This window comes from Pelobates fuscus, chromosome 6 (assembly GCF_036172605.1).
Source record: "Pelobates fuscus isolate aPelFus1 chromosome 6, aPelFus1.pri, whole genome shotgun sequence".
NCBI classification, from domain to species: Eukaryota; Metazoa; Chordata; class Amphibia; order Anura; family Pelobatidae; genus Pelobates; species Pelobates fuscus.
Window position 1 is genome coordinate 238,967,196 of NC_086322.1, and position 16,077 is coordinate 238,983,272.

Here is a 16,077-nt window from a genome sequence, read left to right on the forward strand (position 1 = left end):
GGTACTCAGGGAATACTGGAAAAATCATTAGCAAGCCAATAAATAGAAAATCAGATACAAGATTAAAGTAACTCACTTAAGGGCGCTTAGACTACAAAATGACACTGAAAAGCATATATATATATATATATATATATATATATATATATATATATATATATATATAGATAGATAGATATAGATATAGATATATATGTATCGAAATCCCTGTTTTAACAAGCCTCAGAGGAACATCATTTTGTTTAAACATGCGTATGCACGCCTATTTCGTGCAGTTCCAAAGAACTGAACAAACTACCGAAGCACCCGACCTCCCACTGAGGTCGTGTGCCGCTCATTTACCTCCCAGACCTTGCGGTTAACCGCAAGGTAATTGACGAAAGGCATGGTGGTCCTCGTTCGTTTGACGAACACGTGGCAGTCGCCATTTTAAAACCGTCGAACGCTCAGCGGTGGAAAGGCAGCAATCCTCTGGAACTGTTTTCAGACACTTATTCCGCCACCCACCGCTGAAAAGTACCGAGTCCTCGTTCATACGGTTAATATCTCCCAAACACGTTAATCACTGGCGTTCGGGACTTTCCTTTCACCCAAGACATACCGACCCCAGGTAGCTACAATTATGGAACCCTTTTCAGATTAAATTTCACGAACAACTGGGGAACTTAAACTTTACGATAATGAGAACGATAATGAGAACTGTGTTCATGGGATCTGAGCGCTATTCGCCTATAATATGCGCTCAGATCCAAGCGATCTGGGGGTATGTGGAACAGGGGGAATATGTTCGGTTAAATCTAAGTTATAGATTTTAATACAGTTTTGTAAAATATAAAAAGGACATGTTTTGATCTACCTGGAGATAATTAGGTTCTCTGCAACCACTTAAGTTAATTATCTCCAGGATAGAGAGGAGGGGTTACACTGTTACTGTTGGTGTGTTTACTAATTGTACTGTACACTGATTGGTGCTGTATATTTTGTCATGTGGGAGTTCCCTTGCTGGAAGACCATCATAAAAGGGTTGAGTTTGGCCATCAAAAAAGCAGATCGTTTTACCCCTTCATGAAGTCTCGACTCATGTTTGGGGGATTGGGAGCTTTAATCACTACTTCACTCTTCTCAGCTTGGATTTCGGGAGATGCTACAAGGATCAGCGCTGCACGGATAGCAGGATCCTTTACTATATATATATATATATATATATATATATATATATACACACACACACACACAGCATTTACTTGATAACTTGTAGTGGGCCTGGCAATGACATTGCAATACAATCACATCATAAAAAGGAGTCGAGCTACAGTACCTAGCAGCTAAAACACTGACAGAGGGGTCTGACGTTGTTTCCAGATGCAGACACTAGGAACTGTGGTGGAGCAGATGAAGTGTCAGACTGAGGTAGGTTTCCTATTGCTGTCAAGTTTAATTACTTCCCAGAGTGAGAGCTGCAGACTTGCAGGATCCTTCATAGATATTAGTCATGTACTCTTGCATGTGCAAGAGAACAGATCTGAAGTGGGTGCCTGGCAGATGAACCACCAGGAGCTGAATATCGAAGGTGGTGACAACCACAGGGAGGCAGCATCCGGTAAGTATAACTCACCTATGCTGCACCCGAAGCAGTGATGTCACCATTAGGGATCTTTGCAAAAAAAACAGAGTGTCACAGATCCACTTTAACGGAAGGTGCTTATTATTCAAAAAGAGTTGTGTACATATTACCATAAAATAATGTTTATTCCATACAACTGCTTTGAAATTCACTATACATTCCTGACAATTAACAACAATGAGGCCAATATATATAAACCAATTTTAAATATGTGAAAACAGAATGGTGTGAATGAATAGGCAAGCTTAATAGGAAATATCTATTCCTTCCAATCTAATCACGGGATGATTCTAGAGTCCAATAAACTCAAACTGGAGAAACAATTAAAAATGTCAATGCTCGGCTAATTTCAATTGTCAATTCACAGTTCAGTGCTCTATAGCATTGTTGGAATTTATTAATTTAATTGTTTTCTATCTGTTTGGAAAAATGTGTAGTTATAACAATGTTGTATCAGGAACATATTGCAAAAGCTCACCTTCCTTTTCCAGCTCAACAATTTTCTGTTCATAAGTCTGCGTTCCAAATTCTGGGTAAACACAATTAGTTTTGTCTAAATAATCATGGATTCTTCGCATGAGTTCTTTCAACTTATTTCCAAATGGGTCCTAGAGCACACACAAAATAAATAAAAAAAAAAAAAAAAATCACATGTAGCATAAAAAGATGGTATTTGAGCTGTTCACCAGTGCTACAGATTCATGATTTGTATCATAATTACCTGAGTTCTTTCTGATACTAGATCATACTGCTTTTTTGGCTGTTTGCTTATAGCCACTGGATCACTAGTTTGATTTTTTGGTGACATTATCTTCCAAGTGTCAAGATTGGCACAAATCTGTGGAATAAGCAATCATATGTTACAAATAGATTATGGGTTTTGCTACAGACTATCTTCAATAATATTTTGTATTCAACTGCCTACACACAAACCCTAGTTATATATCAAATTCATGATGAACTATGTATTTTGGAAAGATAACATAATACACCACAAGACCAGAAGTTGACCAGAAATGACATAACTGTACCCTAAACTATGATTAAACAAGTTATATCTTTAAAAAATTGTTTTTTAGATTAAGTGTTAGGGTTTCTTAACTCTTAGGACATCAAGAGACATACATGTCCCAGTCATGCCAAGATTGTCAACATACATTTCACTGAGGGTGAGGGCTCAATTAAATTGGCATTAGTCGCAAACAGCAGTGGGGAGTGAAATGTTCACTGATTTCAGATAGACCAGGACAAGTGTGCCCCTCCACTTGCCTGAGATTAAGTGCTCATGTATAGCAGCTAAACAGTGCATTACAGGGAATAACATACAGCTAAAGAAGCTAACTGGATACAGCCAGACAAGGTACACTAGGAGCAGGGGGGTAAACCCTAGTAGAAATGAACAAGAAACTAGAGAGTAGTGTACCAAGAAATTATTGGGAGGAGGCAACTTGTGCCTGTACTACATAATGACCAAAAATTATATAAGAGTCAGAAGCACAAGTTAAAAAGACCAAAGGTCAAAAAACAAAAAATAGTTTATTAGATTCTAAATAATATAGATTTTTTTTTAGAAAAAAAACAAAAGTGCTACCAATATACAGAGTGAGAAAAACAAAAAAGAAAAAAACAAAATACTGTTATGATACATACAGTTGCAAGAAATAGTATGTGAACCCTTTGGAATGATATGGATTTCTGCACAAACTCACATACTTTTTCCACCTGCACTGTGAATGTTTACATGGTGTGTTCAATAAAAACATGGCAACATTTCATTCTTTGTGTGTTATTAGTTTAAGCAGACTGTGATTGTCTATTGTTGTGACTTAGATGATGATCAGATCACATTTTATGACCAATTTATGCAGAAATCCATTTCATTCCAAAGGGTTCACATACTTTTTCTTGCAACTGTATATCAGTGAGACACAATACTGATTTACTTAAGATACATGTATGTACAAGTCTCAATATTATGGAATGTATCAATAAGTCTCAGAGCAATTAGATAAGTGTATCAAAAGATCAATCTACTGAGGCAGTGTCATAATCAAAGTTAACTCTAATGTCCTAAAAATATAAGTGTAATGCAAAGTTAACTCTAATGTCCTAAAAATATAAGTGTAATGAAGTAGCAGCACACGGCTGTGCTAATGGGAAGACATTAGTTAATGATAGCCATGATAGTAATAGTGGAGTAGATGGAGTGCAAAATAATTATCGGGGTAGCATGTAGTGCAAGCATATTATTGCTAGATACTGCCCCCCAAAAAATTGCAAAAAATTATCTCTACTAAGAGCCAAAATGACGGTGTAAAGACTATAGGTCTAGGTATATAGTTATGGCAAGTAAAATAAATCCTGCTAAATATGACAGTATAAGTTACGAGCGTATGAATATTTGTAGCTCGTAAAGACTGTCAATAGTTATCGGTGTATAGACTGCGGGTTCTAGCATGACGTTGTTGAATGTGATACCTATCGGTATATAGTAATTGGCATATAATTAATAGATCTTAATCTAAGCCAAATACTATAGAAGCTGCTGAAATGGTAATTACGGCATTTGATGGTCTATGCCGTGATAATTAGCGATGCTGATGGTAAGCGGTCTACTGGCGTACTGAGATTCTAATACAAAAAAGCTAAATTAGAAAATAGCAGGTACAGGCTATACTCAGCTGATAAGACCTGTAGCCTACACCGGAGAATATAAAAGTGAAAGAGATAATAGCAAAAAAGATAATAAAATTGCTAATTATGATAAATTTCACACTAACAGCTCGCCCGTGTGCCTTCAAGGGCACCTAAGTGTTCCAAAGCAAATGTAGTCTTAGTAAATGGTTCTTTAGAGGGTACTGAAAAAACGACTGAATACACTTAGCACTTTAAACTCTCCCCCGTGCCTTCAAGGGCACCTAAGTCTTCCCATGCTATAGTATAATCTAAATAGAAAAAAGGACAGATAGAGTTACTGTCATCCTCTGATAAGGAGACAGTGTGTACGAAGCCCCTGACGTGCGCGTTTCGCCCGACTTGGCTTGTCAGAGGGGGAGACATACAGCTAATATCACCCGCACAGCATAGGCTGGAAACACAATCTTCCTATTGTTAAGGCAGACCATATAAAATATACAGGTTTACCTCAGTTGTGAGTTAAACACAAAACCATATATCTCAAATCCCTATTAACCCTTAAAGTGACATGCATCACTTGCCTTTTTTTGGTGAATCAAATTTTTGTTTGATATTACAATGTAACAATACATGCATCATGTATGTCACTGTGTATAAGAGTGCAAATGACTGACAAATGGAATAACCAAGAAATATAGGTATGTACTAAATCAGTATAAAATATTCAGGCTGTAACGGTGAGCACTTAAGACATTAAAACCATATGTTGAAATGAACTACTGCACCATTGTCTGTGTACGAGTAATTAACTATTTTTTTTTTTAGGTGCATTCAGGAAACCAGGGAGGTTACTTCCCAGAGTGAGAGCCTAAAATAGATATCGTTGCAAGTTGCTTAACTGCAAAGACTGACAATATTGGTCACAGAAATACTATGCTCTCTAACCTAACACATCCAACTTATAGAGAGAGCTGATCTATCGTTAGATTGCCGAATGGCAGAGACTCTAGACTTCCTAAAACTGGAAGGATGATAGCAGATTCCTGTGAAATAGTCTAATGCAAAAAAACGATAATTAAATCTAAATAATCAGAAACAACTTGTGGATGAAGCTACACTACGGAGCCCCGACGCGCGTTTCGCCTGTAAGCGGCTCTTCAAAAGGTAAATTATGCCCTCATATGCTCGATTTAAATAGGGCGCCAAAAAAACCTGATTGGTTGATAGGAGGAGCTAGATAGTGTGAGAGTTAACTCCTTCAGTATCATTCAGACCCACTGCTGAACATTTCTTATGTTAGGTTGCTTGAAAAGATAATAATTTGAAAGACATGTTATGCAAGGGTTACTATAATCATGAAAGGATACGGTACAATTGATGAAGAGTTAATGATGATCATGGTGGTAAAAGATCGTAATTTGGACTTAATAATATTTTAGAAAAATTGTTAGAATATTATTCAACAATTGGGTAACTAATGTAGAGATCAAAAACTATATTGACCAACAGTGGTGTACATTCTATACATTTAAGATATTGTATGGAAATGAATGTTTTTACAGCTGATAAGACCTGTAGCCTACACCGGAGAATATAATAGTGAAAGAGATACTGACATCCATGCATACTGACATCCATACACACAGACATACATTCATAATGACATGCAGACATATATACATACTGACAGACAGACATACATTCATACTGACATACAGACATACATGCATACTGTCATGCCTTAACTATGGTATCCTCTTACTTCCTGGTTCCACGGAGCCTAGCCACACCCCTTTATGACACGGTCTCCTTATTTAATCCGACCGCACCAGCTGATCGACGCTGGATTATTGAACTACGTTCCGTACTCACGAATCGGCTACAACTTCGTTGTGAAAGCCTTCTGTTACCGGACCGGACTGGAAGACACTTCAAGTTCCCTTCACCTCTCCTCATCCACGACTAAAGCTGAACTCTCTTCACTTATGATAACCGCTTCTGAGGAGATCTCGGGAACCAGTGTTCTATGTGCCGGAAGCTAAGTAAAACCTCTGTGATAAGCGTTACATCTCAAAGCCGTTATTCCTGTCACCAAAGTCCTTCTATAAAACAACCCAGTTACAGCTATCTTTAACTCATTCACTATACAAGTTAGCTGCATCTGTCTTGCTTCAGTTAAATGCTATGGAACAGCTATTGTAACTTCTTATCACCTAATTCGTTAATACTACTAAGAGACTCTTTCTGATTCAGTGTCTGCTAATTACTACCGTTTACTACTTAAAGCTACAGTGCCTGTAATTGTGGACTTCAGTTATCGTTTACTACTTAAAGCTACAGTGCCTGTAATTGTGGACTTCAGTTATCGTTTACTACTTAAAGCTACAGTGCCTGTAATTGTGGACTTCAGTTATCGTTTACTACTTAAAGCTACAGTGCCTCTAATTGTGGACTTCAGTTATCGTTTACTACTTAAAGCTACAGTGCCTGTAATTGTGGACTTCAGTTATCGTTTACTACTTAAAGCTACAGTGCCTGTAATTGTGGACTTCAGTTATCGTTTACTACTTAAAGCTACAGTGCCTGTAATTGTGGACTTCAGTTATCGTTTACTACTTAAAGCTACAGTGCCTGTAATTGTGGACTTCAGTTATCGTTTACTAATTAAAGCTACAGTACCTGTAAATTGGACTTAACGTCACAATATCTTCTACTTTTTATAATAAATATTCAAACTATAAGAAATCTGCAGTTGTGTTCCTTCATAACAAATGTTTAAACGTGACACATACAGACATACTGACATCCATACACACATACAGACATTTATAATGACATACATTCATACTGACATACATACAGGCATGCATGCATACATACAGACATACATTCATAATGACATACAGACATACATTCATAATGACATACAGACATACATTGATACTGGCATACATACATACATATATACATAGCTACAGACATACATTAATGCATACTGACATACATGCATACATACAGACATACACACATACAGACATACATTGATACTGGCCTACATACAGACATACATTCATACAGACAGACATACATTCATACATACATACATACATACTGACAGACATACATACATGCATACAGACACAAAAAAAAAAAACACACACAGCTCATTTTTCAGCCACCCTCCTGTTTCTTACCTTTTCTTTGCAGGAGGGTGGCTGGGGCTGATAGGAGTTGGCGTGGCTCTCCTCCCACGCGGAGTGAGCTGGGAGGAATTATTTGATAAAATTGATTTAACAAATAGTTAAAAAACAAAAGTAAAATCAGCACAACACGTTTCAACCTTTAGACAGGTCTTTATCAAGTGCATGTATTTTTCAACTGAGCATATCTACCTTTATATGCTGAAAAAACTATCAGGATAATCATACAATTTAAAGCATATGTGTGAAATAAACTACCTGTGCCCACAACAAAGAAGATTTAGACACCCAGATTAAAAGTATTGGATCTCTGGACAGATCCCTTTTAAAATATAAGGAAAAGAAGACAGAAAACAAAACAAACCAGATCCCCTTTATTTGTAATTATTCAAACAATATAGGTGTCATTAAGAAAATTATAAATAAAAATTGGCACATTTTACAACAAGAGGAAGAGGTACAAGAATACATAGGCCCTAAACCTACATTTATTTTAAAGAATTTTAAACAAGTAGTGTTTTAGAAAAAAAGAGTTTTAGAAAATACAAATTTTTTAACTAACTGGTCAAAAAATCAACAAGGTTTTTTCCACTGCGGTATGTGTAACGCATGTAAAGGCACGGATATATCAAACAAAAATGTAACAACTTTTAGTTCTTTTACTACAAAAAGGGTATTTAAAATCAAATCTATGATTACATGTCATTCGAGCAACGTAATGCTATGTTGGAAAAACATCAAGACCCATAAAAATTAGAATGGGGGAACACATTAGAAACATCAGAAAAGGATTTGTAAATCATAGCGTGTCGAAACATTTCTTAGATAAACATAGGTTAGATCCTAATAGAGAAAGTTGAGATGCACTGGAGAGGAGGCAACCTTCCCAAAAAGTTAAGCACAGTTAAGTAAAATGGATCTTTGAGATGCGCACCTTAACACCTATGGGTCTTAACATTGACTTTGAAATAAATATCATTTTGTAAAGTTAAGTCTTTTATAGAAAAAATATTTTTTATCCTGATTATATTTATAGACTTTTTTTTTATATAGCTCTATATATCAGTTAATATATACAGCTCTTTTATGAAAATAACTCATATTAAACTAAATACACCCTACACGTATTATGTTTATTTTTCTCTGTATTTACCTTGCATTTTTCTATACTACACACTGCTGTCAAATGGGAATAACCATGCACTAGTTTATTGATAAATTATAATGATACAGCTTGTATGAGAAGGTTTTTAATATGCATATATTGTGATACATTTTAATATTTTTTTGTACATATATTCCCAGCCCCCCCCCCCCCCCCCCGCACCCCACTACATCACATTTGTCTCCCTGCCTCATGGACTATTGCCACATCTTGATATGTGCCCTGTTAAAAAATGGACACTCGGGAAACAACTCCCACATAATAAGGAAGTGAATATTCATACTACAATTATTATTATTATTATTATGATAATGAGAACGTAGCGTAACAAATGAGAATGTGGCCTAATAAAAGTTAGTGAGGCAAACATGGAATCCGTTTGGGTTACATTAGAATTTGGTAATCACACAGTAACTTGTGTAGGTGTGATTTATAGGCCCCCAGGACAAATAGAAGAGTTAGATAATCTACTAGTTGAGGAAATAGCTAAAATGACAATGAAGGGGGAAGTTATCATCATGGGTGACCTTAATCTCCCTGATGTGAATTGGAAAACAAAAATAGCTGCTTGTGCCAGGAGCACACATATTCTAAACTCCCTACTGGGATTGTCTCTAAAACAAGTTGTTGAGGATCCAACTCGTAAAGAGGCCATACTAGATTTAGTGTTAACAAATGGAGATTTGGTATCAGATATTACTGTAGGTGAAAGTTTAGGATCCAGTGATCATCAGTCAGTGTGGTTTAATATAAGAACAGTGACTGAGTCACACCACACAACAAAAGTTTTAGACTTTAGAAAAACAGACTTTTCTAAAATTAGAATATGTGTAAAAGAGTCATTATCAGACTGGAGCAATTTAAATGGAGTCCAAGAGAAATGGGATTATTTAAAAGTTGCACTGCTGAAGGCAACAGAAAATAGCATCAGGCTTATTAGTAAAAGCAAAAAATTCAAGAAACTACTGTGGTACTCTGCAGATGTGGCCAAAATAGTAAAAAACTAAAAGTTAGCATTTAGTAATTATAAAAAAAATCCAGAGTGAGGAAGACAGAATGATCTATAAGATTAGGCAGAAAGAGGCTAAGCAAGTTATAAGAGCTTCAACATCACACACAGAGAAGAGAAAATAGCACAATCAGTAAAAAAAAAAGGGGACAACACATTTTTTAGATACATAAATGAGAAAAGGAAAGTAAAACAAGGATTGGTTGGATTAAAACATAAGAAGGAAGGTATGTAGAAGAGGATAAAGGTCTAGCTGACTGCCTCAATGAATATTTTTGTTCAGTATTTACAGATGAATATGAAGGAAAGGGACCTCAGTTAGGAAAAAGGACAAATTAGTCATTTATTACATGTTTACAGAGGAAGAGGCTCTATTTCAACTGTCAAAAGTAAAAACAAATAAGTCAATGGGACCTGATGGAATACACCCAAAGTTATTAAAAGAGCTTAGTGATGTACTAGCAAAACCATTAACAGATTTATTTAACCAATCATTGTTAACAGGAGTAGTCCCAGAAGATTGGAAGTTATGTTGTGCCCATTTACAATAAAGGTAGTAGGGAGGAGTAGGGCAACTATAGGCCAGTAAGCATTACTTCAGTAGTGGGGAAAGTAATGGAAACCATGTTAAAGGATAGGATTGGTGAACATCTAAAAACACATGGGATTTTAAGATCAGAAACAACGTGGGTTTACTTCAGGGAGATCATGCCAAACTAATCTTATTGATTTTTTTGATTGGGTAACTAAAATAATAGATCAGGGTGGTGCAGTAGACATTGATTACCTAGATTTCAGTAAGGCTTTTGACACTGTTGCACATAGAAGGCTTATCAATAAATTGCAATCTTTAACTTTGGATTCCAATATTGTTGAATGGGTAAGGCAGTGGCTGAGTGACAGGCAACATAGGGTTGTAGTCAATGGAGTATGTTCAAAGCTTGGGCTTATCACTAGTGATGTCGCGAACACAACATTTTCGGTTCGCGAACGGCGAACGGGAACTTCCGCAAACGTTCCCGAACCGGCGAACCGAGCGAACCGCCATTGACTTCAATGGGCAGGCGAATTTTAAAACCCACAGGGACTGTTTCTGGCCACAAAAGTGATGTAAAAGTTGTTTCAAGGGGACTAACACCTTGACTGTGGCATGCCGGAGGGGGATCCATGGCAAAACTCCCATGGAAAATTACACAGTTGATGCAGAGTCTGGTTTTGATCCATAAAGGGCAGAAATCACCTAACATTCCTAAATCGCAATAGATATGGATTGACACCTGACATATGGATTGACACCTTGACATATGGATTGACACCTTGACATATGGATTGACACCTTTCCTCAGAGACCCTGATACACACTGACACAGAGCAGAATAGAGAATGTTCCCCCTACATAGGGTCAATTGGCAGATATGGATTGACACCTATCCTAAGGATCCCTGATACACACTGACACAGAGCAGAATAGAGACTGTTCACCGTCTTTAGAGACCATGATACACACTGACACAGAGCAGAATAGGGACTGTTCCCCCTACATAGGGTCACTTGGCAGATATGGATTGACACCTGTCCTCAAAGCCCCTGATACACACTGACACAGAGCAGAATAGAGACTGTTCCCCCTACATAGGGTCACTTGGCAGATATAGATTGACACCGATCCTAAGGATCCCTGAAACACACTGACACACAGCAGAATAGAGACTGTTCCCCCTCCTCAGAGACCATGATACACACTGACACAGAGCAGAATAGAGACTGTTGCCCTTACATAGGGTCACTTGGCAGGTATGGATTGACACCTGTCCTCAGAGACCATGATACACAATGACGCAGAGCAGAATAGAGACTGTTCCCCCTACATAGGGTCACTTGGCAGGTATGGATTGACACCTGTCCTCAAAGCCCCTGATACACACTGACACAGAGCAGAATAGAGACTGTTCCCTGTCCTCAGAGACCATGATACACAATGACGCAGAGCAGAATAGAGACTGTTCCCCCTACATAGGGTCACTTGGCAGGTATGGATTGACACCTGTCCTCAAAGCCCCTGATACACACTGACACAGAGCAGAATAGAGACTGTTCCCCGTCCTCAGAGACCATGATACACAATGACACAGAGCAGAATAGAGACTGTTCCCCCTACATAGGTTCACTTGGCAGATATGGATTGACACCTATCCTAAGGATCCCTGAAACACACTGACACAGAGCAAAATAGAGACTGTTCCCCGTCCTCAGAGCCCATGATACACACTGACACAGAGCAGAATATAGACTGTTCCCCCTACATAGGGTCACAAAGCAGAATAGAGACTGTTCCCCGTCGTCAGAGACCATGATACACACTGACACAGAGCAGAATAGAGACTGTTCCCCGTCCTCGGAGACCATGATACACAATGACACAGAGCAGAATAGAGACCGGGGGTCTAGTAGCGTGGACACCCAGCACAGGTCGTTCTCCTTCAGCCTTTTTATACGAGGGTCCCTCAACTGAGACTGAGGAGGAGGATGACTTTCACCTCTTCCCCTGTTAGATTCCCGTTGTGCTGTGACATCACCCTTATACGATGTGTAAAGCATACTATTTAATTTGATCAGCATGGCCACTTGAGTTTTTATAGTTTTCACGCTGCTTGTAGTTTATATATGGTTCACAAAAATCAAACAAACGATAAAGTAAACATGTAAGGATTCAGAATTTTCTTTCAAACCCTTACACATTGTATGTACGTATTTTTTGTCTTAAGTTTGTGGCTTTTTTGAGGTTCACGTTGTTTCTATGATGTGCATAACATGTTCTTGTAAATAGCAAACAAAATATACACAAGGTGTATAGTTGTGTAGGCGCTTCCAACTTAAAATAGACAATAAAAGTAAGTGTGACAGAAAGGTGTAATCCCTTAACACCTAAAGGTAAAGTGAAACAATTAAAATAATTCACACCCACTTAGAAAAATATACAGAGTAAAAAGGATATACCACCTATTGCAGATATAGATATGGTGGTTACATCTGTAAAACAAATGAGACATACATAGTGTTTTCCATATAGGTAAAAACAAACAATTGTATCGTATGAGGATTGAACTCACAAGGATGGACTTGCACAAGGTTGGATGCCGAGCTACTCATTTCCCGTTCCTCCTCCTCACTGATGTCAATGAAGGTATGTTCTTCCCCCAGCCACGTACAACACCACGGGTACCAGATAGGTGACAACGAGCACCCTGGGATGCCTGTTGTGGTTGGTCTTCCATCTCCTCCTCAAAGCCAAATTCCTCCTCTGACTCCTCTTCCTCACAATCCTCTTCAAGTGTTGCCGCAGGTCCAGCAAGCGATGCTGATAAGGCTGTTTCTGGTGGTGATGGTGACCACAACTCTTCCTCTTCCTCTTCACGCTCATCTACGGCCTGATCCAGCACTCTTCACAAGGCACGCTCCAGGAAGAAAACAAATGGTATGATGTCGCTGATGGTGCCTTCGGTGTGACTGACTAGGTTTGTCACCTCCTCAAAAGGACGCATGAGCCTACAGGCATTGCGCATGAGCGTCCAGTAACATGGCAAAAAAATTCCCAGCTCCCCAGAGGCTGTCGTAGCACCCCGGTCATACAAATATTCATTAACAGCTTTTTCTTGTTGGAGCAGGCGGTCGAACATTAGGAGTGTTGAATTCCAACGTGTCGGGCTGTCGCAAATTAAGCGCCTCACTGGCATGTTGTTTCGCCGCTGGATATCGGCAAAGTGAGCCATGGCCGTGTAGGAACGCCTGAAATGGCCACACACCTTCCTGGCCTGCTTAAGGACGTCCTGTAAGCCTGTGTACTTATGCACAAAGCGTTGTACGATCAGATTACACACATGTGCCATGCACGGCACATGTGTCAACTTGCCCAACTTCAATGCCGCTAACAATTTTTTTCCGTTGTCACCAACCACTTTGCCGATATCCAGTTGCTGCGGAGTCAGCCACTTTTCCACCTGTGTGTTCCGGGTGGACAGGAGTGCTTCTCCGGTGTGACTCTCTGCTTTCAAGCAAGTCAAACCCAAGACGGCGTGACACTGCCGTATCCGGGATGTGGAATAGTACCTGGGGAGCTGGGGGGTGCCGTTGATGTGGAGCAAGACGCAGCAGCAGAAGAGGACTCAGCCGAGGAGGTTATGGAAGAGGATAGAGTAGGAGGAGTAGAGGAGGTGGCAGCAGGACTGCCTGCAAGTCGTGGCGGTGTCACCAACTCCTCTGCAGAGCCACGCATTCCATGCTTGGCAGCAGTCAGCAGGCTTACCCAATGCGCAGTGTAGGTGATATCCTGCCCTGACCATGCTTTGCAGACCAGGTATCAGTGGTCAGATGGACCCTTGCCCCAACACTGTGTGCCAGACATGCCATTACTTCCTTTTGCACAATCAAGTACAAGTTGGGGATTGCCTTTTGTGAAAAGAAATTTCGGCCTGGTACCTTCCACTGCGGTGTCCCAATAGCTACAAATTTTTTGAACGCCTCAGACTCCACCAGCTTGTATGGTAAAAGCTGGCGGGCTAATAGTTCGGACAAGCCAGCTGTCAGACGAGGGGCAAGGGGGTGACTTTCTGACATTGGCTTCTTACGCTCAAACATGTCCTTGACAGACACATGACTGAGGGCAGATGAGCGGGAACTGCTCAAGGCGGGAGACGGAGTGGCGGATGGTTAAGAGGGGGCAAGGAGGACAGCAGTGGTTGACGTGGCTGAAGATGCTGGACCAGGAGGAGGATGGCGACTTAGAGTAGGCGTCCTGCTTGTACTCACGTGTTGATCCCATGGGCGTTTGTGATATGAGATCATGTGCCTACGCAAAGCAGTTGTACCTAGGTAGGTGTTGGACTTCCCACGACTCAGTTTCTTTTGGCACAGGTTGCAAATGGCATCGCTGTTGTCAGAGGCAGACACACAAAATAAATTCCACACTGCTGAGCTCTGCAATGACGGCATTCTGGTGGTGGACACAGCATGCGTTGATTAGCGTGCTGTCGGGCTGACCCCAGGTGCCGATGCATGCTGTCTGACTGTGCCACTAGCTCCTTGCGACGACCTCCCCCTGCTTCCAACTCGTCTCCTCCTCCTCCTCCTCTCTGTCTCCCCATCTGAACTTTCACCCTGTTCTTCTTCTTGCCGAGCGGGAACCCACGTGACATCCATGGATGCATCGTCATCATCAACCGCTTCACTTGTATCTGACAACTCAGCAAAGGAAGCAGCAGCGGGTACAACATCATTATCATCACACCGTACGTCCATGTATGAAATGCTGCCTGACTGAGACATATCCCTGTTATCTACATCCTCTGGCAATAATGCATCACTCATTTCTTCAAACGGATGTGTGAATAACTCCTCTGACATACCAAGTAAAGCGGCTGTGGTGCTAGTTTTGGTGGTGGCGGCAGGCGGGTGAGTGGTATCTTGAGAGGTGCCTGAAGCTAAGCTGGAGGAGGATGGTGCGTCAAGGTTCCAAGCGGAAGCTGTAGAAGATTGAGTGTCCTGTGTTAGCCAGTCAACTATGTCCTCAGAACTCTTCAAGTTCAGGGTACGTGGCCTCTGAAAACTGGGCATTATTCTAGGGCCAAAGGGAATCACAGCACCACGACCACGATGGCCCCTGCGGGGTGTCCTGCCTCTGCCTGTCATTTATTTTGGGATTAGTGGTACTATGCGTGCAAGCTACTGTGAGACCAGATATGAGTGGCAATGTGCAATGGCAGAGGTCTGCAGAGTACACGCTGTAGGCCTGACACACCCGCTTGAGGACAACTAACTGCTATTGAATCTATAACAGTGAAAAAAGTTTTTTGTTTTTAAATGCACGCTATTGTGACACCAGAAATAAGTGGCAATGTGCACTGTCAGAGGTTGGCAGAGGACACGCTGTAGGCCTGACACCCGCTCTAAGACAACTAACTGCTATTCAATCTATAACAGTGAAGAAGGTTTTTTGGTTTTAAATGCACGCTATTGTGACACCAGATATGAGTGGCAATGTGCACTGGCAGAGGTCTGCAGAGCACACGCTGAAGGAAGGCCTGACACACCCGCTTTAAGGACACTGACTGCTATTAGCTTACACTGGAAAACTTTTTTTCTTTGCAAAAGCACGCTATAGAGACACCAGATATGAGTGGCAACTGTTAAAATACACTGGCAGGGGTCTGCAGGGCACACGCTGAAGGAAGGCCTGACACACCCGCTTTAAGGACACTGACTGCTATTAGCTTACACTGGAAAACTTTTTTTCTTTGTAAAAGCACGCTATAGATACACCAGATATGAGTGGCAACTGTCAAAGTACACTTGCAGGGGTCTGCAGGGCACACGCTGAAGGAAGGCCTGACACACCCGCTGTAAGGACACTGACTGCTATTAGCTTACACTGGAAAACTTTTTTCTT

General features: G+C 40.3%; 1 protein-coding gene across 1 annotated transcript in view; it reads right to left on the bottom strand.

Annotated features, from left to right (window-relative positions):
* Nucleotides 1-16,077, bottom strand: part of DHX58 (DExH-box helicase 58) — a 589,427-nt gene that overhangs the window by 439,478 nt on the left and 133,872 nt on the right. Inside the window, exons 5-6 of the mRNA XM_063458906.1 lie at nucleotides 2,346-2,462; nucleotides 2,103-2,232 (exon numbers count right to left, since the gene is read on the bottom strand). Coding sequence (XP_063314976.1) covers nucleotides 2,103-2,232; nucleotides 2,346-2,462 — 247 coding nt within the window. The remainder of the gene's footprint in view (nucleotides 1-2,102; nucleotides 2,233-2,345; nucleotides 2,463-16,077) is intronic.